The 25,949-nt window shown below is 39.7% G+C and overlaps 1 protein-coding gene and 1 long non-coding RNA gene across 2 annotated transcripts; both read right to left on the bottom strand.

Moving 5' to 3' along the window:
- Positions 1 to 1,318: 1,318 nt before the first annotated feature.
- On the bottom strand, positions 1,319 to 9,345 carry LOC143282857 (guided entry of tail-anchored proteins factor 1-like). The gene is made up of 5 exons (XM_076588709.1): positions 9,223 to 9,345; positions 6,595 to 6,760; positions 5,093 to 5,160; positions 4,167 to 4,281; positions 1,319 to 3,648 (listed from the first exon to the last, which is right to left on the bottom strand). Exons 1-5 carry the CDS (start codon positions 9,301 to 9,303, stop codon positions 3,575 to 3,577), a joined length of 504 nt encoding a protein of 167 aa, XP_076444824.1. The 5' UTR covers positions 9,304 to 9,345; the 3' UTR covers positions 1,319 to 3,574.
- Positions 9,346 to 16,616: 7,271 nt separating this feature from the next.
- On the bottom strand, positions 16,617 to 25,121 carry LOC143282854 (uncharacterized). Its single transcript, XR_013055318.1, has 2 exons — positions 20,129 to 25,121; positions 16,617 to 20,062 (listed from the first exon to the last, which is right to left on the bottom strand). It is a non-coding gene; the product is annotated as an uncharacterized LOC143282854 (long non-coding RNA).
- Between the last annotated feature and the right edge of the window lie 828 nt (positions 25,122 to 25,949).

Here is a 25,949-nt window from a genome sequence, read left to right as displayed (position 1 = left end):
GAACGGGGCATGTCTCAGAAATGATGATGTTTAAATGAAAATATTGTCACAAACAAGGCATCATGGGAAACACTGACAATATGGCTTGACATATTTGCACAATCTTACTTTCAGGGAAAGAAATGTCATTTGTCATATATCACTGTGGGTATTGAATTCAGTCTCTTGTATTATATTATGTTCATTTCATCATGAGATGCGAGACTTGGATCAAGCAAACATTTCACAGAACACAATTTAAGCACTCTACAAGACTGGAGAAATCTAACGACAAAATCAGTGTTCATCAATTTTGTTTTTCAGAGGTGTATAGCAGAATGAAAGCTTCCTTTTCGATGTCAGAGTTTGGCCTGCGAGCTTGATTGATGACAGGAGAGTTCAAGGTGAATGAATGTATGTATACAAGCTTGTGAAAATGTGTGATTTCTGTCTTTCATAGGTCAACGTTTATCACAAACTTTGGATTACAAATTTATCACTGCTGTAGGGAATAGTTTTTTCACCCCCAAGTGCTTTAAGGCACTATAGAGTAAGGGAAATGGAATTTACATACTTTTTTTTCAAGTTTAAAGAATTTGATGGTGCTAATTCACATGATGCTGTTTTGGAACTCATTTGGATACAGATTATCAGTTGAGCAATCTGGTGACAGTTGGAAGTGTTGGGGTGGAGGGAGAATACTTAAAAAAGGGGAGTGTTATATGAACCTGTTTGAGAAAAACTACCAAAGACATTTAAACTATTAAAAAAAATGTTCACTTCTTTTTACATCAACCACCCACAACTGTGGAAAAGGGGAGGGCAAAACAGAAAACAGCTGAATATGAACATGAAACACCTGCAAGAGTACAGCCAGTTGTGCTGTACCGAAGTGTAATTGGTGGTGCAGACCATGCACTTTTTCCAGCAAAACTGTAAGCACAGAAAGCCCTTCCTCTTATTTTTTTTTTCCTTTAGAGTAAAATTAAACACCATGTTAGTATGTAGAATGCACTGAACAATCTGTAGAAAGCACAGATTTGTGTTGATGATACACATGTACATGCCTTAATTTGTTTTAAATGGCACCATGTATTGTCTGTCAGTGCATGTCTAATGAATCATATGTAAGCAGTTATAACATGGGTCTTGTTTGCACTGGAAAAATTAATAAACTTATTCCTTACAAAAATGCATCTTCTGATTGTGTGCATGTAAGTGTGTGTGAGGTTTATAGAACCAATATTGGTGTATCTTAAAAATTTTTAAAAAAAATTGAAAACAGACAGTCACTCTTAATTGTCTGTCAGTCACACACACACACACATATATATCAGGAAGTCAAATACACATCAGGGTATGATGCTCATATAAAATAATTTTTAAAAAAGACAAAAAAAAGAGACCAGTTACTCTTCTCTAGTCATGCACACACATCATGCAAGATCAACACCATATCTGTACTATACAAACATTCAAAACTATGCTTCACTTCAAAGTTATCAAACATAATCAATGCATATTACTCAGCTGCATACAACTTTACAAGTCTATGTACATGTTTGGATGCATACATGTAACATTCAACACATGTGCTGACCTAAGACTAGCTAGCACCCTTGAGACTTGAGAGGAAAACATTGCACAAAACAGCCTGGGTTTGACTGATGAATCATGTGCTTTGAAACACTTGATACTAAATGCAAAAAATAAGTTTCAGAAGAATCAATAAAGATCATTGATTACTAAAGACAATGATTGTGTTTTTATAAACTCTGAATAGCATTTGGATCACCAGTACAATTATGAGTCAACACCAATGTGTGTGCTCTGTTTGAATCAGTGAAAGTATGCACAGGTTTAAATGCAGCCTTGGGCTGATAGTGGCCCATGCCATGCAGGCCCATCATTCTGACAATGATCAACAGCAAAGGTTAAATTGATGGGTGTGCTTGCTGGTATGTTATGTATGTGTGTGTGCTCTGTATCATGTGTGTACACATGAAATCGGTAATAAAACTTACAAATTAACCACCATTCGGATGTCACAGTGGCACTTGTGCTGCTACAAAAAGATCACAGAACTTACTATGTAGCTGACACCTTTTTTGTGATCATCGACAAAAAGGGTATAAACCCAAGGTTACTTTTAGCCTCTCTGTTGTCTTCAAACATAACAATCTCACATTTGACCTGCTGTATATGCCACAATGTTGAGACTGGAGGAAATATGCATAATCTCAAATGTGAAAACAACCCATGTGAATTCTGCATCAGATACTGGGTAAAACTCCCCCTGGAGTCTCCATTGCTTTTTTCCTGTCATTCCAGGAATGATTTCTTTCCTCTCTGAACTTATTCAGAGCTTCACTTTGTTAACCAGAGTTCAGCTGCCTTCAACTCAGCAAGAGATGCCTGTTTAAATAACACTCTATATTTGTGGTCAGTCAGCTGGTCCAAAACAAGTCTGTGATGAAAAGTACAATTCCTAGTCAGCAAGAGACCATGAAATAGAACTGCTGACCTTATGGCCTTGACCTGACAAAAATATGGTTTTATATTTCTTTGCTGACATATGCATGTTAACAAGGTTATAGTCTTGCTTGGAGAAGGTGATTCTGACCACAACAACCAAAAAAAAAAAGCATCCTGTTTTATTCATTATGCGAATTTGAAACATTGTCTTGCTGAGTTATTTACCTGCAACACCTCAAGAAATTCTGTCTGAGATCAGCCACCGTCAGTGACAAAGACGAGATTACTTTTTTCATTCCAGCAGGCAAGGGGTATTGGACTTCCACATATCACACATGTGCTGGGCAAAAGATTCCAGGTACTAATTGCATCTGAAGATGGAAAATGAACAGAGGGAAAAATGATGGTCCCAAACAAACAAAAATGGTCAATGAAACTGCCGGGAATTCTGCTAGGTTGGTCAGTCTACCATCTCCACAATCAACAAGTCAATGAAAACAAAACACACACCGTCATGTGCTGGTGGCAAACAGGATATAAAACAGTGACAACTGGGAATTATAAAACTTCAAATGCTCAGGAATGAAAAACAACTGAACAAAAGCAATGAAATAACAAACAGAAACATGCTGTTTGTTTGAAAATAATGTATGCTCATAACATTAATATCTTTAAGGCACAGGAAAGGAACAATTTGTTGTTTAAATTAAAGAAAGAAAAAAAAAAGAAGAAGAAAGAAGTGATGTTGTCTGAAGTGGGCAGACAACATCAGTGAGTGGACAGAGAGGAGCTTTGCTGAAACTCAGGCCCTATCCCATGACTGCCAGAAACAGAGAACACTGGTGATGTGTTCAGCAGTGCAGCGCCCCAACGACCAAACTAGGTTTCGGGACCAGAGACATGACAAAAAGAAAGAAAGGACAGTGGATGGGTATGTGCAAATAAAATGACAGCAGAAGTTTTTGTCTGTCTGTATGCATAAGCCTGTCAGTGTGTGCAGCTGCAAGAGGGTAAGAGGGTACAAGCGCGGAATTCTGAATTAAAAACAGAAACGTATAAGAAGAGACTACCACCAGAATTCAGCACCACAGCCCACACCGGTTCCTGCGAAACTGCAGCACTAGACGAGGAGACGCTTGGCACGGTGTATGACTGAATTGCAGACCAGAATCCAACACACTATGCCCACTCCTCCTGCACACATCACACACACTGTCTCGTTACAACACAACTAATCAATATCTTGTTTTCTTCAACTTTCTTTAGCAACATGATTACATGAAAAGCATTTACAAAATGCCAGAAAAATAACAACAACAAAAAACACACGAATGGAACAAAAAGATACATTCACATGACAAAGGGATCAACAGATAAAAGAAGTAAAATCTGTTCCTGATTTTCCAGACTAAGCCTTATTCTGCTCTTTCATCCACCTGACTTTTTCTCTTTTTTTAACATTGTGTGGGCTTTTGCAATGACAGTTCTTATCCCATCACACTCCATTTTCTGATGCTGTTTCCATAACCCACCTAACACCAACATGGATTTTGAAATCTTTACTGTGCGCATCTAATCTTCTGCATTTGCATACACACAAAGATCTTTACTGTGCTTATCTATCTTCTGCATTTGCATACACACAAAGTAGTTACAGGCACTAGCAGTTCTGCACATCTGCTGACCTGGGAGACAGAAAACTTCTGACTGACCTGTGACCCCTGAAGGTAAGGCCACCAGTTTCTGCACGGGAAAGAACCATCCTTCAGGTAAAGACATCAGGGGCTCAGCCCTGTGACTCACAACCAGTGTCATCATCACCAACACCTGCAGCAACAATAAAAAGCATAATTTACAAACTATGGAGTGTTGGCCTGGAGGTAACGCGTCCACCTAGGAAGCGAGAGAATCTGAGGGCGCTGGTTCAACTGCCAGTATTTTCTCCCCTTCCACTAGACCTTGAGCGGTGGTCCAGATGCTGGTCATTCAGATGAGACGATAAACCGAGGTCCCATGCGCAGCATCCATTTAGCGCACGTAAAAGAACCCATGGCAACAAAAAGAGTTGCCCTTGGCAAAATTCTGTAGAAAAATCCACCACTTCAATATGAAAACAAATAAAATTGCAAGCAGAGAAAAATATTAAAAAAATGGGTGGCGCTCTCGGCTGTCAGTGTAGCGACACGTTCTCCCTGGGGAGAGCAGCACGAATTTTACACAGAGAAATCTGTTGTGACAAAACAGTAATACAAATACAATGAATAATGATTAAAAAAAAACCCCATCCAACCCAGTAATAATGGATGAACATAATCATGTTGTCTGTTTCTGTATGACTGCTTCTTGTCCATGCAAAGTTCACATCTAAAATCTGATGCTGATGTTGATGTACACATTCTGAAGGTGAGGAAGAATGCACATCCCTACACACAAGTAACAGGTGCACACTTGCCATGCACACATACTTTGTTGCAACATCTCAATGATACCATGTAGAATTTGGAAAATGTTGGCTGAATGGAAAATCTGATAACCCAGAATGACCACAAGAGTAAAATGTAACAGACTGGGTCAGTAAAATGTATCTAAGAAATGAATAGAACAAAAACAGACTTGCTAACTAGCATGAATCACTCACATGCAAGATGTGCACGGCAGTATTAACACCCAGGCCCAGCATTGTCATCTTCTTCTGTCTGGAGGAACCTGCAGAAAAAATAAGGAGTGGTGCTAAATCAACTTCCATCAATCAAAGATTTTTATCATGTATCAATACACTTAGAACCACTGAATTGTTGACAAGTGAATGATTTTGATGACTTTGTATTTGCTGGGTTTGACACATGCATTATTGCAATTATCACACAGTCATATGTGGGTGTTTATGATTGGTTTTAGATCTGTCATAGCCGCTTATTGTATCATGTTCTGTTGTTTTTCCTCATTCCTTAGAGCAGGTTGGTCTAGGCTGGTCTTTCTGATCATTGTATCTTTGGCATGAAATAAACAAAACACAAAAACTAGCAGCTGAAAAATTATATATGTGGATATGTGAGATGCAGAACCACTTGAAAGCACATGCAAGCCCACCTCCTCCTCCTCCTCCACACACGCATGCATGAACACACACACAGAGGACTGGAATGGCTTTCTGCTTATTAACCCTTCACCACCTTTCAAAATTACAGTAAAACACCTACCCATTAACTGTATTTCCTGATCAAAGAAAAAGAAAAGAAAGACAAAGAGCAAGTTACAAAACTACTCCAACTGCTGCCTTTTCATTATGATCATATTCTTCATGAAGCACATGTTCTATCATTTATAACCATGAGTTTAAAAATATCAAACTCTCTTGTCAAAATCTAGACACTAAATAACTATAATGCACAGTTTAAATCCAGGCACAGGCAGGTATTGAGGAACAAGGATAACTTATGATTGTACAAATCACTACTTGACGCAACAAATCATAGCCAAAAATGCAATCTATTATCAATCCAATCATGACAGGCCCAATTTTCAATTGAACTTTCTTTTTCCTGCAGTAGTCTTTGTAAAATATGTGACAGACCCTCCTGCCCCTTTGAAGACCTAACAGGAAACGACTGTATGATTACAAATCGCAGGAGAAAAATGGTCACACGCATGAAAGACCAACCAAGAAACAAACGCACATGGAGTAAACGCCCACAACACAGAAAAAGCAACAACTGCTCTGTATATCTTATCTTGTGGCAACCTCACTTTCCTGTGCTGGTTTGTGGTTTTCAGGAATATTCACAAACATTTTGTTTGTATGCAATACATAACAAACAGTAGAGAAAAAGCACTGAGATGACTTTCAAAAGACTTAAAATTTCTTAGAAAATAGGTTAAGATAAAAAAAATTCTTCAAAGAATTTTTATATTTTTTAATGTAGGAAAGAAGGATTGGGAGAGATATCATAAAGAATAACATTTCATATCATTAAAGTAGCAGTCCAACAGTAACACCAACAGCAAAGTAGGTTTGCTTGATCCTTTTTTTTTTTTTTTTTGAGCAGGAGCGTTTGTTGCTCCAGCCATTGCTTGAAATGCGCATAACGCAGAGCAAGTTCTGAGAAAGGTCAACAGCAAGACTGACAGTAATGGACTTACCACTTTCTTTGACCTTGGCAATCAGCTTGTCAATCTGCCGCTGCAGTTTCATGTAGCGAGCGAATTCGTCAATCATGCTGATGCGACTCTGCTCGTCCTTCATGTCACGCACTTTTGCCCGCAGATCCAGCTCTTCGTCAGTGGCAGAGAACAAGTGACGGCCCACCTGCAATCACACAGCTCTGTAGGACTGCTGGATCCACAACATGGCTTGTATCACATGCCCTGAAGAACCCAGCAGATCAGTTTCATTTATGCCTTTAGTGTTCTACACTTCACTTAGTTAACACTGAAACAAACATGCATTTTGAACTGATTTGGAAGTTCTGTTGTTAAAATTATAAACTTTATTTTTTTAAATCACATTATCAATATGCAACCCAAACTGCAAAATATACAAGAAAACAAATGACATGGTTAAACTAGAAAAAAACTTTTTCTTAAAATTCGTAACTGAAATGTATATGTATATAGTAAAAACAACAACAACAACTAAGGGTATAAAGCCTTTATTTCTAAATTAATGTCTTCCTCAGATTAAGAAACAAACAAACAAAAAAAATGCAGATTTTGGCAGCTGAGTTAGTATTAATCGATAATTTCTTTGTATTTATATCCCATCAAGTTTCTCAGTATACTTCAGAGATTTACTGACTTTATTTTATAGTACCAGAAGCTGCTTTTTTTTTCCCCAGTTCAAGCATGAGGTCCCACCTGGTGATACTTAAGTGCTGACATGGGGTTGAGTTTATCTACTACTCACAAAGTTACAATATCATTAGTTACGTGTGTGAGTGCGTGTGTGCAATGAGTAGCCTAGTATATTTTTGTGCTGTTTTTATGTAATTATTCATTATCTGCAATTTGTAGTTTTGTTATGGTGAACATTGATTTTGGCTTTCTCTTCAATGTCCTCATGGGCTGTTGTGTGGTACAATGCATTATTGTATATTGTTTTATTTGAGGCTTTGTTGTTTCTGTGCCTTTAAGTTTGCTTGCAATGACAGAGATACGGATAAAGTGGACACATTTATCAATCACTGGAGAACCGGTAAACAACCAGTTTAGCTTAATTAGTTGTTAATCAGAACAGCTGCAGGCCAAAGAATCTCCAAAAAGTCAGTATGGTAAAGTTAATGTTAGTGTCTATCAGCCAGTCAGAAAAAAACCTACCTCATCCAGCATACACTGCTCCATTGGCTATGTGTTTTCATTCCTACATAGTCTTCATTTGTAGAAACGATCTTAACTGTAAAAAAAAAAACTATTAATGATGCATCTGTGTGTCTTTAAGTGCAGTATTTACTGTAGTTCACAATTTAACTAATGCTGTTAACAACTAAACTTTGACAAAAGTGTGTGTGTGTGTGTGTGTGTGTGTGTGTGTGTGTGTGTGTGTTTTCTATAAAAGTATTTCTGTTTATATTCCAGTTTTCATAGGCAATCCACACATTACTCTTTTTCTATGATGAATATATCCCAGTGGATAAATTGAATATAGTAGTAGATCACTAGATGTATATCTTATGTTTAAAGTAGTTTAGTAGTAGTAGTAGTAGTAGTAGTAGTAGTAGTAGTAGTGTAGGGACTGGCTGGTTGTCTGCCTATGTCTCATGGCCTTCTTTATGACCCTTTCAATATCTCATTATCTGTTTCTTTTTCCTTATTTGTGGGATACATGTACACTATTTCGCTTCCTCATTCATTCACTGTAATTCATAAATCAAAGTGTTGGATTCGGTGGATATAAAAAATAGCAACAGTAGGAATATAATTTAATAGCTTTACCATGACTAATTAGCCCCTCGGACATGATAGAGGATCTCAAGTGGCCTAGTTTTTAGGACAGGAGACGAACAGCACGTGTTGCCATGTTTTACAAAATCCACCATGACCTGGTCTACACTGGCCATATCAAAAGTAAGTTAGTTCCTGCTCCACCAAGAAAGTGATGCAGTCATTGCCAGCAAGCTCCCACAGTCTGGAACCCATGTAGTACCTACAGTTCTCATTCCTCCCAAGGACCATCAGGGATTGGAACAGTTTACCTGTTTACATAGTGCAGGCAAAGACCATCGACACTTTTGTGTCAAGGGCCTCCAAACTTCAAATAGCACTTTTTTTTTCACTCCCGGGGCCCAGGCTCCCCTGACTGAACCGGTGGTTCTTAACGGTAGTGTTTTTTTTTTAAATTTTCTTTTATTTAATAGATCCGACTCTACGAGTGACAGAACAATCAAAATGATGACTGTGGTCGCTAACGAGGAACAAGAAGAATTATGCAAATGCTAGAAACCATGCTCAAGTTTACAGTCATTTATTTTCGCCAAGCAGACGACACATTGGGAATAGATTGATAGATACAAGTCCATTCTGGAGCCCCCCTACCGCCCCTGCTCTCTACTATACTATACATCTTTGCATCTGATTTTTAACTGTTTTTGTACTATCCCGAGGAGGTATCACAAACCTTCAAAAAATTTTTTAAAGACTTTCCTACCGGTAGAAGAATGAATCTGACACAGTTGACTTCAGCAGAAGACACATTGCACAGATCAACAGTAACAAACCAAGAAAGTTTCTCTTCATTTAGAGTTTGAAATATCAAACGACTAAATGCATACTTACGAAGTTTGTGATTTCTTTCACAAATGTGTACAACACAGTAAACACGAGAACAAGGAAAAATATAAACAGCATGAGAAACATCTTGATTTTCCTGTCCTTGTGAGTGTTGTGATAAAGCACGGAAGTACCTCACGCATTACTTCCCCATTTCAAGAAAGGGCGGTTATCAGTTCTGTTTTCTCGTGGCGTCCAATCAGTTTCAGGTTAGTTTCAGTTTTAAAGCATACGAACTTCACATCTGCTAAATGAAATGAAGTAAAATAAGATAAAAGAAAGTATAATGAAATTAAATGAAATAATATAAAATAAAATAAACAAGAAAAGATTAAATAAGATAAGATAAAATAAAATGAAACAAAATAAAGTAAAATCAGTGACTGATAAAAAACGGCCCGTGAAGTGAGGGAGGGCAGATGCTTGACCTTTGCATAAAAGCCCTGACCAAGCCTTGAAAAGTAGAACCAAACCCGGTAAATTAAAAACAACAAAAAAAACAACAACAAAACAAAACAAAAAAACAGAATTCAAAAAACACCTACTACTCAGTACTAAATAAATGAAAATAAAATGAAAACTGACAATAATGAAACAAATAAATGTAAAACATACACACACACACACACACACACACACACACACACATGACAGATTTGCAACAAACATGCAGTTTCACAGATATGAAAGCGGCACAAACAAATACTACACATAAACGTACACGAGCCACGACACTGACACACATACACCATCTCCCAAATTATCCTGCACCCTTCCAGTCCCCTCCGGTCCACCACACACTCATTCCTAGGCACACCAATATATATATAATGCACACCCGCACGTTCCAATACTCGATCCTTTGCTCCCACAGAATGCATACACGGCATACATACCTCATCCTCCACACACACACACACACACACACACCGGTACACACACACACACACCGGCACACACACCGGTACACACACACTGACACCGGCACAAACACACACACACATACACGCACGTGCACAGAGCTCTCCTGACACATGTGTACACTTACACACTCGCGCGCGCACACACAGACAAACACACACACGCCGCGCACACACCACACACACACACACACACACACACACACACACACACAGGCTGTCACTGATTGGCCGCAAGAAGGGTACGAAAAGACCTCTGATGCCAGGAACTAGTGTGCTGCTCAATCTGTTGTATTTGGAAAAGCCCAGAGAGACTCTGTTCTGTTTTGAAGAAATTCGCACAATGTTGGTTTGGAAATGTTGCCAATATTCGCTTGATTTGCAAAGCATCGTGCTCTACCTTTCATACTAGACTTACGGCCGCTCCCTCTCTCTACTTTTATTTCTTTGAGGCGATCGATGGTGTGATGGCCTTGTACCTGCATGTTCTTTTGGGTATTCTTTGACTTTTCTGAGGATTTCCGATTTTCCTAGATGTAGGCCGCTCGAGCGTTGTTGCGTTACCAGCAAGTCTGTCATCTCGCTCATTTCCCTTGACACCTGCATGTCCCGGGCAGTATGACCACATGTAAGTTTCTGAATCTGAAAGTTGCGCATTGCCTCATGCCACTCTGGGCTTTCCATTCCACTTGCAATTTTTTGTATGAAGCCGGTTCACTGAGACCGTTAGAATCCTGGCGTGCTGGTTTCCAGGCATATGGATAGATGATGTAGTCACAAGACAAACTGAGGACAATACAGGCAGAGCTGGCATAAAATATCAACAATAAATGACAGAATATAGTAACACACAGGGGAAACAGATCGTTTTCTTTTAACTAAGGCATTGTGAAACTAATCTGACAGAATTCATTGTCCTATTAAGTTCACGTACGGGAGCCATTTTATAACAAATTCATGCTTTTGCGTTCGTTTATTTATTTACAGTCTGTTCATCTAAGATGATGTTATCAGACTGAAAATAAATTATATTATTATTATTATTTGGATCATTATCATTCCTATCATAATGATTATTGTTAGCATTAATTAGAAATCGACATTTCCGTATTATTATTATTATTTGGATCATTATCATTCCTATCATAATGATGATTAATAGTATTAATTAGAAATCGACATTTCCGTATATTCGAATGAAAAGGGGGGTGGTTGAGGTGGAGGAGAGGTGGGGGCAAGGGGGACCTAAGAAAGGAAGAGAGAGAACAGAATGCAGAAAAGATAGAGTACAAAATCTAAAATGGAGAGGGTGAGTGTCAGTGATTGGAGAAAGAAAAAAACATAATATTGGAAGGGTACGTGTGTGTGAGAGGCGGGACGGAGGAAGCGGGATTAGGACAAGAACAACAACAACAACAACAAAATCAATAATCAAATATTGTATGCACTACTTCTGTACATTATTATTTGAAAAGAGGTTCATGTGGGGACCTACAATAAACAACCAACTGGACTATTTAACACATAACTAGCTAACTTTAATAAAGAACAGTTTGAAATATATAACTTTTCAAAAAAAATGTTAACATTTGAAATTGGTAACACGTGTTACGTAATTTCTGGAGGCAAAAAAGGTTTCATTACTAAACAGCGGGTTAAAACGTGCTCTACCGTTAAACGTCCCTTGCAAATGCATTCAATATTTTCACAATATTTTTTGTATGGGGAATTTAGTAATAACCTAAATGCCATGCTCTTAACAGCACTGCCAGTTCTTTTAGCATTTAATATGGCAGAAGTGTTAACTTCTAAAGACAGAAAGGAATTTTGCATATTTCTTTCAACAATATTACACATTTCAGATGATGATAAAAGATGAAGTTCAATTGCATTTAAAGCGTTTTTAGCTCCAAGCTTTGCAAGATGATCTGCACGTTCATTGAGAAAAGCCCACAGTGTGAGGGAATCCAGCACATTTCAATATTAGTTCTTCTCATTTGAATACAGTGAATCAAAAATCTTATTTAAAAAAAATGTTGTTATAATTAATGTTCGTACAACCTGATTTTGATAGACTGCAGAACTGATTTTGAATCGACACGAAATAAAACATTAATCAAGTTTAGTGGCATATCAATTAGATATGTTAATGTCATAAGGATGGCAATTAATTCAGCTGTAAAAATTGAGAAGCCCTTTCCAATAGACTTTTCAATTTTCAAAGCAGGAATTGCATATCCAGAACCAGCAAACTGATTTTCTAGAAAAGAACCGTCTGTGTACATTTTTAAGTGGTGGGGGTATGTTTCAGACAAGTGTGATTTTACTTGAGAAGTATATTGGGATTTTCATATTTCTTAATGTCACAATATTGAATGTCAAAAGCTGCTCCCGTTAATTCCCATAATGGAACTGGTGAACTGCTCATAATCGGAGCAACATTTTGTGAATCAACATTTGATTGATTAATAGTATCTGACACGTATGTAGAAATAATTTCTACATTTCTGTTTCGCTCGTTTCGAAAAAAAAGTTTGTCAGACCGTATATAAATCTCAGTTTTGACAGAATTTTCTGTAGCATTTGCTCTAATTACATATTTTGCCGATGCTAGCTTTTTTAATTCATTAAGAGGTAGTATTCCTGCAGCTCAATACGACTGTAATGTGTTCGTATGAAACGGAACATCTAGGGCCAACTTTATGGCTTTGCTATCTAAGCTTTGCATTTAAAACAAAAAATTTTTTTTTAAGGAAAGCATTCGGAGCAGAGAAAAATACGTCAATCTAGATCTTACCAGTAATAATAATAATAATAATAATAATAATAATAATGGATACTTATATAGCACACTATCCAGAAATCTGCTCTAGGTGCTTTACAAAAACGCTTTTGATAACATAAAACATTATATCTATGTTACATACACACACCAAAATGTGACCACACACACACACACACACACACACACACACACACACACGCACGCACGCACACACGCACACACACACACACACACTGCATACATACATATTAACATGCATGTGTATCTAACAGCTACCCTAACACATACGCACACACAGGCAGGCACAAACTTACATAAACACACGCACACACGATACACATTCATATACATGCATGTAGTTGTGGACCTGCCACAATTGAACTTATTGCTGAGGGAAAAGGTGAGTTTTGAGACGAGATTTAAAAGATGCGAGGGAATCAGAATGACGGAGGTTATCAGGGAGCTTGTTCCACGTCTTTGGCGATTGAAAAGAAAACGATCTGTGTCCATAGGTCTTACTTCTGACGTGAGGTATCCTGAGAAGTCGAGTATCAGAAGAAGAACGGAGCTGGCGAGACGGGGTATAGATATGGATGAGTTCAGAAAGATACTTTGGGCCAGATCCGTTGACTGCGGAAAAGGTCAGAGTGGATAGCTTATAGTCTATTCGATCAGAAACAGGCAACCAGTGGAGAGACTGAAGGAGAGGAGAAACATGGTCAACCAGTGCAGTATCGAGATGAATAAGTGTTTTTGAATCTTGACCCCAAGGCTGTTTACTGACGATTTTAAGAAAATTTAAGCTTTTCATTGCTTTTGCTTGTTCAATATGTGTGCATGTTTTTTTTTCTTCAATTCTATATCTAATCTTTAATTCTGTCAAGAACATTAATTTTCAATATTTGGTCTAAGATTGTTTATTCTGCATCTGGCGGGTGCAATAACCGAGTGGTTAAAGCGTTGGACTTTCAATCTGAAGGTCTCGGGATCTTGGTGGCGCCTGGTGGGTGAAGAGTGGAGATTTTTCCGATCTCCCAGGTCAACATACGTGCAGACCTGCTAGTGCCTGAACCCCCTTCGTGTGTATACGCACGCAGAAGATCAATTACGCACATTAAAGATCCTGTAATCCATGTCAGCGTTCAGTGGGTTATGGAAACAAGAACATACCCAGCATGTACATCCCCGAAAACGGAGTGTGGCTGCCTACATGGCGAGGTAAACAAAACGGTCATACACGTAAAATGTTAAATGTTACATGTTTGTCTGAGATTGTATGTAAGCGTGCCTGAAATCTGACTGAATGACACAGGAAAGGAATGATGAGCGCCCAATTGCAGCCGTCAGTCGGCTCTACCGAGGTAGGCAGCCTGTTGTGTAAATGACCCCGTGTTTGTAAAGCGCTTAGAGCTTGGTCTCCGACCGAGGATAGGCGCTGTATAAGTATCCATATCAACCAATCTGTATATAAAGATAGCAGGTATTCTGACAACGATAGGACATAAGATCTTTTTATTAAAAAAAGGAAAAAAAAAAAGAAAAGAAAAAAAAGCGTCTATACTGATTTGGGAGAATGATCCACAGGTGCGTATTGTAAGTTTTAATAGTGTGGTAGTTTTCAGTAGGACCTTTACTTATGTACCTGTCTGCTTGAATCCAGGTTTGATTTCTGTCTTCTCTCCAGGCAGCCTCCCGCATCCCATCTACATCTCTTCTTCGGTGAGTTAATTCTTACTGTATAATGTGTAATGGTTCAGGAACCATGCATACAAAAGTTTATATTTGGTTGGGATCAGTTCAAGTTTCCCCCTCTATACCACAGTGTCAATTTTCAACTATCAGATGGGTATCAGCTACAAGCTCCAATGAGGCTTTTCATCAAGCCAAATACGTAAAACTGTTCTACTCGGCGAATATGTTCCATTTGAAATCTGCACTCCCGGACACAGTGAGGTCGACCTCAGCGAACCACGTGGAAATATCCACAGAATTTCCCCTCAAGACGGACTGACTGTTCACAACAAGGCGTGGACGTTCACTCATGTCACTGACACAGACTGTGGAGTGGAAGAAAAGAAATGAATGTGGAATTTGCCAACCACGTTCGCCCTGTGGTACACTAATAACGTGACCTGTCAGTAACCTTGTCTGGTGATAGAGTTGCCTGAGACTCATGGGGCCATCGGTTCCATATCCACTGCCAGAGCTCATTGTCATGTACATCGTTGTTTTAACTATGGTATGATGTTTTCATCTGTTATCTTACTGTGCTGATCGCACTGGTTGATTTGTGATTATTGCATGAGATTAATTAGCATGAACTTTGTATCTATATATGCATTTCATGTTCCTTTTGTATTCATGATGAATGACTGTGAAAGTATGTAATCATTACATGTGTATGATTGTAATCATTGTACGAAAGGTCCTCATCAACTCAACATTTCAACATTTTATGTGTTTTATGTATTTACATTGAGTGACTGTGATTTTCGTGTACTGTCTGCGTAAAATACACCACACGTGAATTTCTCTTATTGAGATGAAAAAGTATTCTGTATCTCCAACTGCTGCAAATTTGAATGAAAGCAGCTTTGTGAAGCGATCGATCGATCGAGGGAGCAGATGAAGCAAATCACACACACACACACACACTAACCAAACGACTCACGCGATCAACGTCCTCAGCAGTGTGCTGTTTCTGTTTCTGCAGATTAATGTCGCAGAATCCAGATGACTGGCGTTAGTAGCGACATAGGTGGGGTACTCAGCTGGCCTACTGGTGGTGGTTGGTGGCCAGCCTTTTACAGTTAACAGCGTCTTGAAGCTGGCGGCCGATTCAGCGTGAGCGACATTGTTGTCCAGGGTGTGTGTAACTGCATGTTCTCTCCGACGTTTGTCAGCCAACGCTGCTGGTCAGGCATCTGCTTGGCAGATGTGGTTTAGCGTATATGGATTTGTCCGAACGCAGTGACGCCTCCTTGAGCTACTGAAAACTGAAACTGTCAGCCAAACGCTGCAATATGACAGCTATACAATTTGCAACTTATCTCGTATTGGTCTGTTTTCCCATATTTCCAAGCCTAACACGCGCCAGGCCTGTTAATTGTTGAGTCGAATGAAGCAGGGGCAGATTCCTGGAGATACATCGTTACTTTCGCTTGACACGATTTTCACGTGCAGTTGTTGGGGAAAAAAATCGAGTCCACACGGCGGGAACTGCTTCTAGACTGTTCACACAGGGCTCATTTTCTCTTCCTGCCATGCAGCAACATACATACACGCACGTGCGCGCTCGCACACACTCACACACATTTTTTCAACCGTCCACCTCTGTAGCTGCCCTGCAGCCCCAAACCCATCCCTCACGAGCACACTGCCACACATGGGAATGAAGGCATGTATCACCGTTCATGTCAGGCACACAGCTAGCCAGTTGTCTGGCCCATACCTGAACATTCCCCTTAACACAGGATGTGTGTAAAACACCGTCATCACTAACAAAAACAGTAACACAACAATAACATTTCTGACTGGAATGTTTTAATTTATGTTTGCTTAAAAACATCACACACGCAACCCCCCCCGCCCCCCACACACACAAGTACACACACACACAGAGATTCACACTGAAGAAATAAAAACCCTATGACAGTAGCAGAGACTGAACAAAGACATCCAAAAAGAACCGTTGCTGCATTGGTTTCATATCTTTATTTCCAGATGGGGGGGAACGTTGTTTGCCGATGGCTATAATGAGGATGCTTTCAGAGTATACTGCGTAGGGATGAATGAAATGATGATAGTTATGATAATAATAAAAAATAACAAAGTGCAGTTTTGACAAGAAGAAAGAACAGACAGATACACAGCTAGCTGACAACACTGAAGAAGAAAACATTTTGTCTACAAAATATGCATCCTAAAACGTGTTAGTGAAACTGTGCTGTTCACAATTACAGGATGTGTATAAGAGAGAGAGAGAGAGAGAGAGAGAGAGAGAGAGAGAGAGAGAGATTCATGAGCTGAAGTGGAGAAGGAAAGTAACAACACCACAGCATCGAACATGAAGAAGCCACATTTTCCGGACCCTCAGAAGTGCAACACCATCACACACCATTATCCATACTCCGTACTCTTGGGCTTCCACTGGCCAACCCACTCTATACACACATCATGGATTTTGTGGAGGAGTATCACCAGAACATCTGCAATTCAAAATCAAACTACACACTCACTAATCAGCTGAACACTTCAGGACAATGCTCATTGAAAAAGGGTCGATTAAGTCACTAAAAATAACGGCGAAACATTTACAGCCAGATTCACAGTTGATTTTTATATTGTCTGATGGTCTAAAGCAGAACAAATAAATTACATAACAAGGTTCATTTACTTCATCAAATAGGGTTGAGGGGAGGTGAACAATAAAAACACTTCAAGAACATTCAACACAATGTGTACAGCCATTAGTTTTCAAGGATTCTATTTGCAATTCATATTTCCAAAGCAACATGTTTTTATATAAAAAAGGAATAATCAAATTCAAAATTCCATTTTTTTTTCCTTTTCTGCATTACATTTGTTTTAAATCTATTTCTTGTTCTCCATTTTAGCCACATCAGTACATACAGCAGTGTACACAGACCAACCCATGTACACACAATCCCTGCTGCTCTTCTATGTGTCCTTTCAAAGAAAACACCAAATGAACATTACTTCCAGCTAACTGACCATGAAAGTCATGTTGTGGTCTGACCTACAGAAATAAATCCAGTACTCTGGACAGTATGAGCAGGCAGAGCAGACAGATGCTTTGTGGTATATATCACCATTATGAAAAATCTTTTGAGGGGTGGAGGGTGGGGGGCAAGGTGATGTGGGTTAAAACTTGATCGAGCAATCTTTACATTTTCTTTGTGAACTCAATATTTCAACATACTGCATACATTTCCGTGTTAAAAATGCACACTGTAATTTTCATTAAAAAAAAATCTTTCCAGCATGAGGAAAAAAATGAAAATCTGACAACTAGTAACCAGTGAGAAAAGGAAAAATCTACACAAAATGAAATTAGAAGCAGGATAAAGCCTGCCTGTAAACCAATCCATCAACAAGACCTAAACTTCCCTCCTTACAACTGCTTGTTAATTTGACTGTCAGCATATTTAGTGCATGCATGTATCAATTAACTAAAGCATAGAAAAATAAAATTGTACGAAGTGACACAAAATACACTGATGCATACACTGATGCATACTGCACAACGGTTACCACAGAAGGTGATCCACTTCAATGTTAAATGCAGCAGTCATAATCACACAGCAATGAAGAGCATTGTTCAGTTACTGACATGCATTACACACATGAACAAAACTGGTAACGCGGCCAAAAAATTTGTGATGCAGACAGCTCCACCAACCGGGTCACATAAACCGATTCCTAGGATTTGACTACACTTTGTTGAAAATTCAAAAGGATTCACATTGTAAAAGAAAAAAACCCAACAAACAACACATTATTCTTCATCATGTTCCTTACTGTGGACAGACTGCCCTTTCTAACAATGGGACCATACTGCTGACTGCCTTTCGGCAGTGTTGACAAAACGAGGTCTGGTTCTGGGTTTCTCTGTCGCATTCTGCATGACACGCTCTTCTTTCTTCCCTTCAAAGGACTCCAAGAGACATGTCCCATGATTAGACACCATTAGTGGAGTTATCACAGCAATCAACAGATTAATACATGTCTGCAGGATTATGATATCATCACTTCTGTTATTGGAATATATATATATTTATTTATATATATGCATATAGGTATATATATCTCATGGATGTGTATATTATTTTACAAGTACCAACTGTGAAGGTTGGGAGGCAGGACTGTACAGGTCTGTACACGATGGGGGGCATGAAACGGAAAAGGCAGTGACAGACGACACCTCACAACTGACGACGAGGAACAAAAAGATGCCTGGGACATTGTTACACTTCCTGCTGACAACGTATTACCATGCTTTTTAACCAGGTAAAGACAAAAAGAAAGGGGAAAAAAAAAGTCCAAACATAAATGTGCAACATTTTCTGCGCCACACTTTACAGAATGAACTTGACATGTCTGTCACTTTCTTCAGAGTATTAGCTTACACATCCAATTGCGGAACAGGTATGAGTGACGGTTTAGGCCTATTTGATTATGTACACACATGACATTCCTTTCACACACATAGCACATTCATACATGATCAGTTCACATGCAGCCAAATCCTTCGGTCACTTTCTGACAGTGCATGAGTGCCGAACTGGCATCCACAGAACTGTTTGCAGCATTTCCTCAACCGTTTTCAGACTGACGTCCATGCTGCCAGTCTTCTGACGGGCCTGACAGTTCTGTATAACTATCAGCCATGCTATTTTTGGCATTCCTAAAACTCAGTATTAACACTTCACAAAAATCACAGATTCACCAAACACACAGAGGCATTCCTAAAACTCAGTATCAACACTTCACAAAAATCACAGACTCCCCCAAACAGAGACACACGGTTGAGGACTGAGACATTATGCTGCTAGATGCCCTACACAAATCTGAGACTATGAGAAATGATTCTAAAAAATTCAGGATAAAAACGATCATGAGTCATGACTGAGTCAGTCTAACAAGCAAAACACTGGCACTGACATGAAAAGCAAAAGGTACACACACTGACATTTTGTTTTCAAGAGTTTCAAACTCTACCCGATTTGACATTGTTCTTTCTCCCCGCAGCCACCACGACAAGACCAGACTGGAGGGACAGAAAGCCGTGCCACCACCCTGTGACAACCACTCCTGTCTAGGGAAATATCATTTTCTGGTTCCTCTCCCATCCTGAGAGCTATAAAGATTTTGTCGAAATCTCACCCTGAAAGCCAAAGCTTCTAAGTTGAACTCAAAAACGCTAAAGCTTCTTGGCCAAATCTGATCTTTACATACATCAAAACTCATCTAAAGCTTCAGATTCCAAGATCAACACCATAAAATCTTAAACAGATGCATTTTAAAGTTTGACTCCATAAAAACAAACTGCCAAAGATTCTAGGTTCAATTCCATAAAAACCTTTGTAGCTAAAGATTCTAGGTTCAATTCCATAAAAACCTTTGTAGCTAAAGATTCTATAAAAACCTTTGTAGCTAAAGATTCTAGGTTCAATTCCATAAAAACCTTTGTAGCTGAAGATTCTAGGTAGTTATATATATATATATGTGTGTGTGTAAAAAAACAAAAAAACAACAACCTTTTTTGTTAAAGAATCAAGAAACAATTCCATTAAAACCATTATAGCTAAAGATTCTATGTACAATTCAATTAACCCCCTCCCCCCAAAAAAAAAACAACACACACACAAAAACCACACAGACCAAAAAAACATCATTCATCGCTACTAAAGAATCTACGCACAATTCTTTAAAAACCCATATAAAAAAACAAAACCAGCAAAAAAACCCAGCTTGATAGCTGAAGATACTAAGTTCAACTCGAAGGATTCCATCTTCAGTCCCCACCTCTTATTCCCTATCGCTTTTGAGAGGTAGTCTGGGTGTTAGTCCTTCTAACATAATGAGCAGATGAGGACCAGCACTTCACACAAACATACGAACAACAAAGGAGTTATTGCCGACCATCTGCACTGCAGATACAAACACTGAAAACAGACGCATGATGAAGAAGGGAAATTATGCCGCTGTGAAGCTTCAGACTTTTAGGTTACATCTGCATGGTGAGAAAGAGAGTGAGAGAGAGAGAGACAGACAGACAAAGAGCAGGAGCAGTGTCTGATCAAGCCGCTGTCCCTGGGGAGAGATCACTGAAGACAAAATCAATCAAGAAATACACCGCCTCTCACTCTCTCTCTCGAGCTAATCAAAACAGAAACATTCACAAACAGATCTCAAACAACCTCTCCATGATAAAAAAAAAACCACCCCCAAAACAAGGAGCAAACTTCCCAGAGCAGTTATCTCATACGCATTCAACTCTTCATCGGTAGCAATACATCTAAACTTGATCATAAGAACTGAAAGGTGAGACGGAATAATCAAATGCATGGCAATATGCTTCTGCATTTTTCTCACAACAGCAGCACTATCTAGTCTTGTACAGAGAAAAGAATTTTATGCAAACACTGCATTGTTTTCACAAATAAATCATCAGAGAAAGTCTAGTGTCTGAAACGGTATCACTTCAAAGAAGAAAGAAAGGAAGACAATCCACCCCCCTGCAACTTCCGCCCCCTTCCCCAAAACAGAGAGATGTTCTGATACGATGTCATGTGCACAGTGGCTAGCTTGTCACAGTTGATATTGGGTTGAATTTTGGCAATTTGTTTTTGACTGTTGATGATGAGCTGGTATGGTATGAAGGTGATGTTGGCCTGAAAGCATGGAACTGTTCATGGTCTTCACCCATCTCTGTGCAGAAGAGCAGAGACTGATGGTGTACAACCTATTCCGTATGTTCTTGAAAGAGGCATAGAGAAACGCCAGGGAGAGCAGGGGTGTGTGTGTGTGTGTGTGTGTGTGCGTGTGCATGTATGTGTGCATGCGTGCTCACACGCACACATGTGTATGTCAACATACGCAGACATGCATCCAGTATTTAAGTGTGTGATGAATGCATGTGTATGTTTTTAAGTATGACTTAATGTGTGTGTGTGTGTGCGTGTGTGTGCTCAGAGTCCTGCTCATTTTAATTCATGCATTAATGTATGAGAACACAAATACCGAAAAAGAAACATCACCAACATTCCAGGCATCAAATCTCTGATGTTTCAGGGTTCCTGTGACATCAGGTCTATGTGACAAACATCACGGGTCTATGTGACAAACATCACGGGTCTGCATGACAAACATCAACTGTCCACTAACACTCCCTCCCCCGCACTGTTCACCATAAAACGGCACATTTCAAACATATAGAGTATACTTCAAACACAAGACAGATTACAAAATATCGCACGCAGCTATTTAACGGGTGAAATCATTCACAGTATCTTCTGCACATTCCGTTTTTCTGGGGAAAATATTCTGTTAAATTAAACAACTAAAACAAGTAGTTCATATACAATTAATGACAAAACCAATAAATGTGGTCTACAGCACATGCTTCCATAAGACTGGTTTAAAAGTGCTTCATAAACCAGAAATCCAATAATCAAGCTAGTGCCAAGCAGTCATGTAAATGATTTTATTTCTATTGTAAAGTACATTAACTTATTAACTGTTCTCAGCAGCGCAAGAACCACTGGTGATAGCAATGGCACGTTTTACCATCCGTGGTAACTATAAGGGTCTGATAAAACTCTGATCATCATTGTAACTATGGTGACAAAAAGTTATCACCAGCGTCATCATTGATGGATTTGGCTCTGTTTGTATGTGCTTTCAGTCTTCTCCCAGGACCAGCTTCAGACAAAGTGTAACATTAGTACATCTGGAAGCCACAAAAGCTTCGTGCCATTTTGCTATTGTGTGGTAAGACAGTGGACAGAGCATGTCACTACTTCCAACCGCTTTCTCTGTGTCATCTATGAGGCTTCTCTCCCTTTTTCTTCTCAGAGGCGTTATTTCTTCTGCCGGGACCTTGATATTTTCCCCAAGACAGTGACCTATGTTTTGTGTTCAGCATCTCATCGATCTTTCTCTGTCTGCTTCACGGAGGTCCTGTTGATCTTCTGATATTCTTTTGAGACACATGTCGTGTGGAGAAGGCAACACACTCTGCCAAAAAAAACAACAACAAAAACATCCTAACGTTTCACGAGAACAAAAGCTCATGACAACCAAAGCCATGAACAATGCTGCGTGCAGCAAGCATATTTTTTTTTTGTCAATATCAGAGTCCAGAAACAAATTCCATACCTTGAAGCATTCACTACGTTCATAAAGGGAAAAAGTCCTGTCGTACAGACCGACAAAAGGAACCAGTGGTACAAAGAGAACACACAGTACAAAATCAGCAATACCACAAAGCACTATTGAGGTTGACATGTACATTTTTTTTTGTCCATGACCTCGCTGAGTTTGTAAGTGGAGTTTTCTTTTATCTCCTGAACGCTTCACACAGTGTCAGTTAGGACAGAAAGCCTGCTCTACAAAACATGACGACGACCACTGCACACACCCTCCAACCCCCCTTCACCACCTCACTACAGGAGGAGGAGGAGGAGAAAGCTGTTTGTCCCCCAACCTCTACTGATGATCATGGTGATGAAGGTTTACAACACACATGACAGCAACATTTAACACAAACATAGGGTCATACATCTATGTACTGCCTAACAAGAAAAATCATTAAATGCAATCAGAGAAAGAAACGCCATAACAATGAACAAAGAACAAGTAAAGAGCGAGGCAAACCAGCCAAAAAGAGTATTCTCCTGTCAGTAGAAATCTGATCCAACCCTCTGCACTGCACGGTGTCTACGAGACAGATCAATTCAAAATGCTTGAAACAGATCTCAACGTCAATACATTTCATGACTGAAATAAACAACAGCTAATAGTGATAAATCCATCATAAAAAAAACACCACCTATACAGAAACAAACCTTTTGAAAACACTGACTGACATTCAAACTAACACTCACTACTGACTACACAGTCTGCAGAATTCAGATGCATACTTTATCAGTGTGATACTGCACAAAGGGAAGTCAAACTGATAAACCACCACCTCAGTACCGTCCTCACTGTCATTATTGTTTTCAAACCACTACAATTAAGAAAGAAAAAAAAATTTTTTAAATGTAAAGAAGGAAACAAGTGACAAGTAAGGGAACACAGACTCCTCATCAAAAGCCCTGTCACCCTGATGACTGGGTCCAAACTGTCATCAATCTAGGAAAATAAATAAATCCATGAATAAATATGCCCAAAATTCAGCGCCACGGATACCAGTTGGGTGAAGCTAAGGGTTGTCAGATCTGAGTAAGAAACTGAGGGGACAAAAGTCCTCCGGTACACTGGTACACAGCAGAGGTGAAGTACCAAACTTTAAAATCCTAGATTTTCATAACAAAATAACACACACACACAAAACATGTAAAACATCACATATGCACACAGACACAAACATACACATTACTTAAAAACACACACACCATCCTGCAACATCCGACTTTTTGTTCAAACATTCCTCTTCCTCGCTCCATCCTGCAAATCCATCAAAATTAATTCCGGTCTAAGTGACAATGAAGCAGACAGTCTGCTGTTGTTTTTGCTTTGCTGATTTTATCACAGACACATGTTACCTCAGAAAAACACAGCTGTCTTGTAAATAAGCAGTCATAAAACTTCAAAGCTGACCTCAGAAAAACACAGCTGTCTTGTAAATAAGCAGTCAGAAATCTTCAAAGCAAGTGGACTAGGCAGTAATGTGATCACAAGGAAACACATTGACACAAAAACACAGACTGAAAGTGAGAGAGAGATAAGAACATTGACGAAGTGAGGGGAAAAAAAAAGAAAGAAAAAAAAAAGAGTAGTATTACATATGAAAAATAAAGAGTCTGTTCATCCTGGAATCTCTTTTTTGGTTTTCATTAATTCAAACAAATTAGGAAATCAAACAGCACCACCATATTTAGGCTTATAACAGCTGTGAGGAACAAACTGAGAGGATGGATGGTGCTTCTCTTTCTTCTATTCTCCTCCCCCTCCCTCCCTGTCACGTGGATCACACTAGAATGCTGTGGATTATGCTCATAACAGAAATTTGGGTTTTGTTAATCTATCTATTTTGTTAATCAATCTATCTATCAAATTTTTTTGGAGGGTGTGACTTATCTGCGAAGGCTCAAATGGCAATATCATTTACAATCTAGCTGTTCATTCCAGATCCCAAACACAGAGCCACACTGATGAAGCCTGTTCTCACACGCATAGAGTCCAGCAGTCTAAAAATGAAGCAGTCAATAATGGGCTGCCAAGAGGCCCACCCTCAGAGGAGACTCGGCACTCCTGCTAAATCATTTCATTCGTGCCTTGGTTCAACATCACAGAGCATCAACTCTGCCCTCTGCTGGTGGCAACGTTTGCTTCATCATGTATCAAGACAGTGTGTGTTTCCTGATATACTGGAGACCATTCCATGTCTTGCTGTCCCAACACCCCAACCTGCTGACAATGAACACCCCAACCCACCCTACCTGCTGACAATGAACACCCCAACCCACCCAACCTGCTGACAATGAACACCCCAACCCACCCAACCTGCTGACAATGAACACCCCAACCCACCCTACCTGCTGACAATGAACACCCCAACCCACCCAACCTGCTGACAATGAACACCCCAACCCATCCAACCTGCTGACAATGAATACCCCAACCCACCCTACCTGCTGACAATGAACACCCCAACCCACCCAACCTGCTGACAATAAACACCCCAACCCACCCAACCTGCTGACAATGAACACCCCAACCCATCCAACCTGCTGACAATGAATACCCCAACCCACCCTACCTGCTGACAATGAACACCCCAACCCACCCAACCTGCTGACAATGAACACCCCAACCCACCTACCTGCTGACAATGAATACCCCAACCCACCCAACCTGCTGACAATGAATACCCCAACCCACCCAACCTGCTGACAATGAACACCCCAACCCACCCAACCTGCTGACAATGAACACCCCAACCCATCCAACCTGCTGACAATGAATACCCCAACCCACCCAACCTGCTGACAATGAACACCCCAACCCATCCAACCTGCTGACAATGAATACCCCAACCCACCCTACCTGCTGACAATGAACACCCCAACCCACCCAACCTGCTGACAATGAACACCCCAACCCACCCAACCTGCTGACAATGAACACCCCAACCCACCCTACCTGCTGACAATGAACCCACCCAACCTGCTGACAATGAACACCCCAACCCACCCAACCTGCTGACAATGAACCCACCCTACCTGCTGACAATGAACACCCCAACCCACCCTACCTGCTGACAATGAACCCACCCA

This window comes from Babylonia areolata, chromosome 6 (assembly GCF_041734735.1).
Source record: "Babylonia areolata isolate BAREFJ2019XMU chromosome 6, ASM4173473v1, whole genome shotgun sequence".
Classification (NCBI taxonomy): domain Eukaryota; kingdom Metazoa; phylum Mollusca; class Gastropoda; order Neogastropoda; family Buccinidae; genus Babylonia; species Babylonia areolata.
Note: the sequence above shows the minus strand (reverse complement) of the source record. Positions and strands in the feature narration are given on the sequence as shown.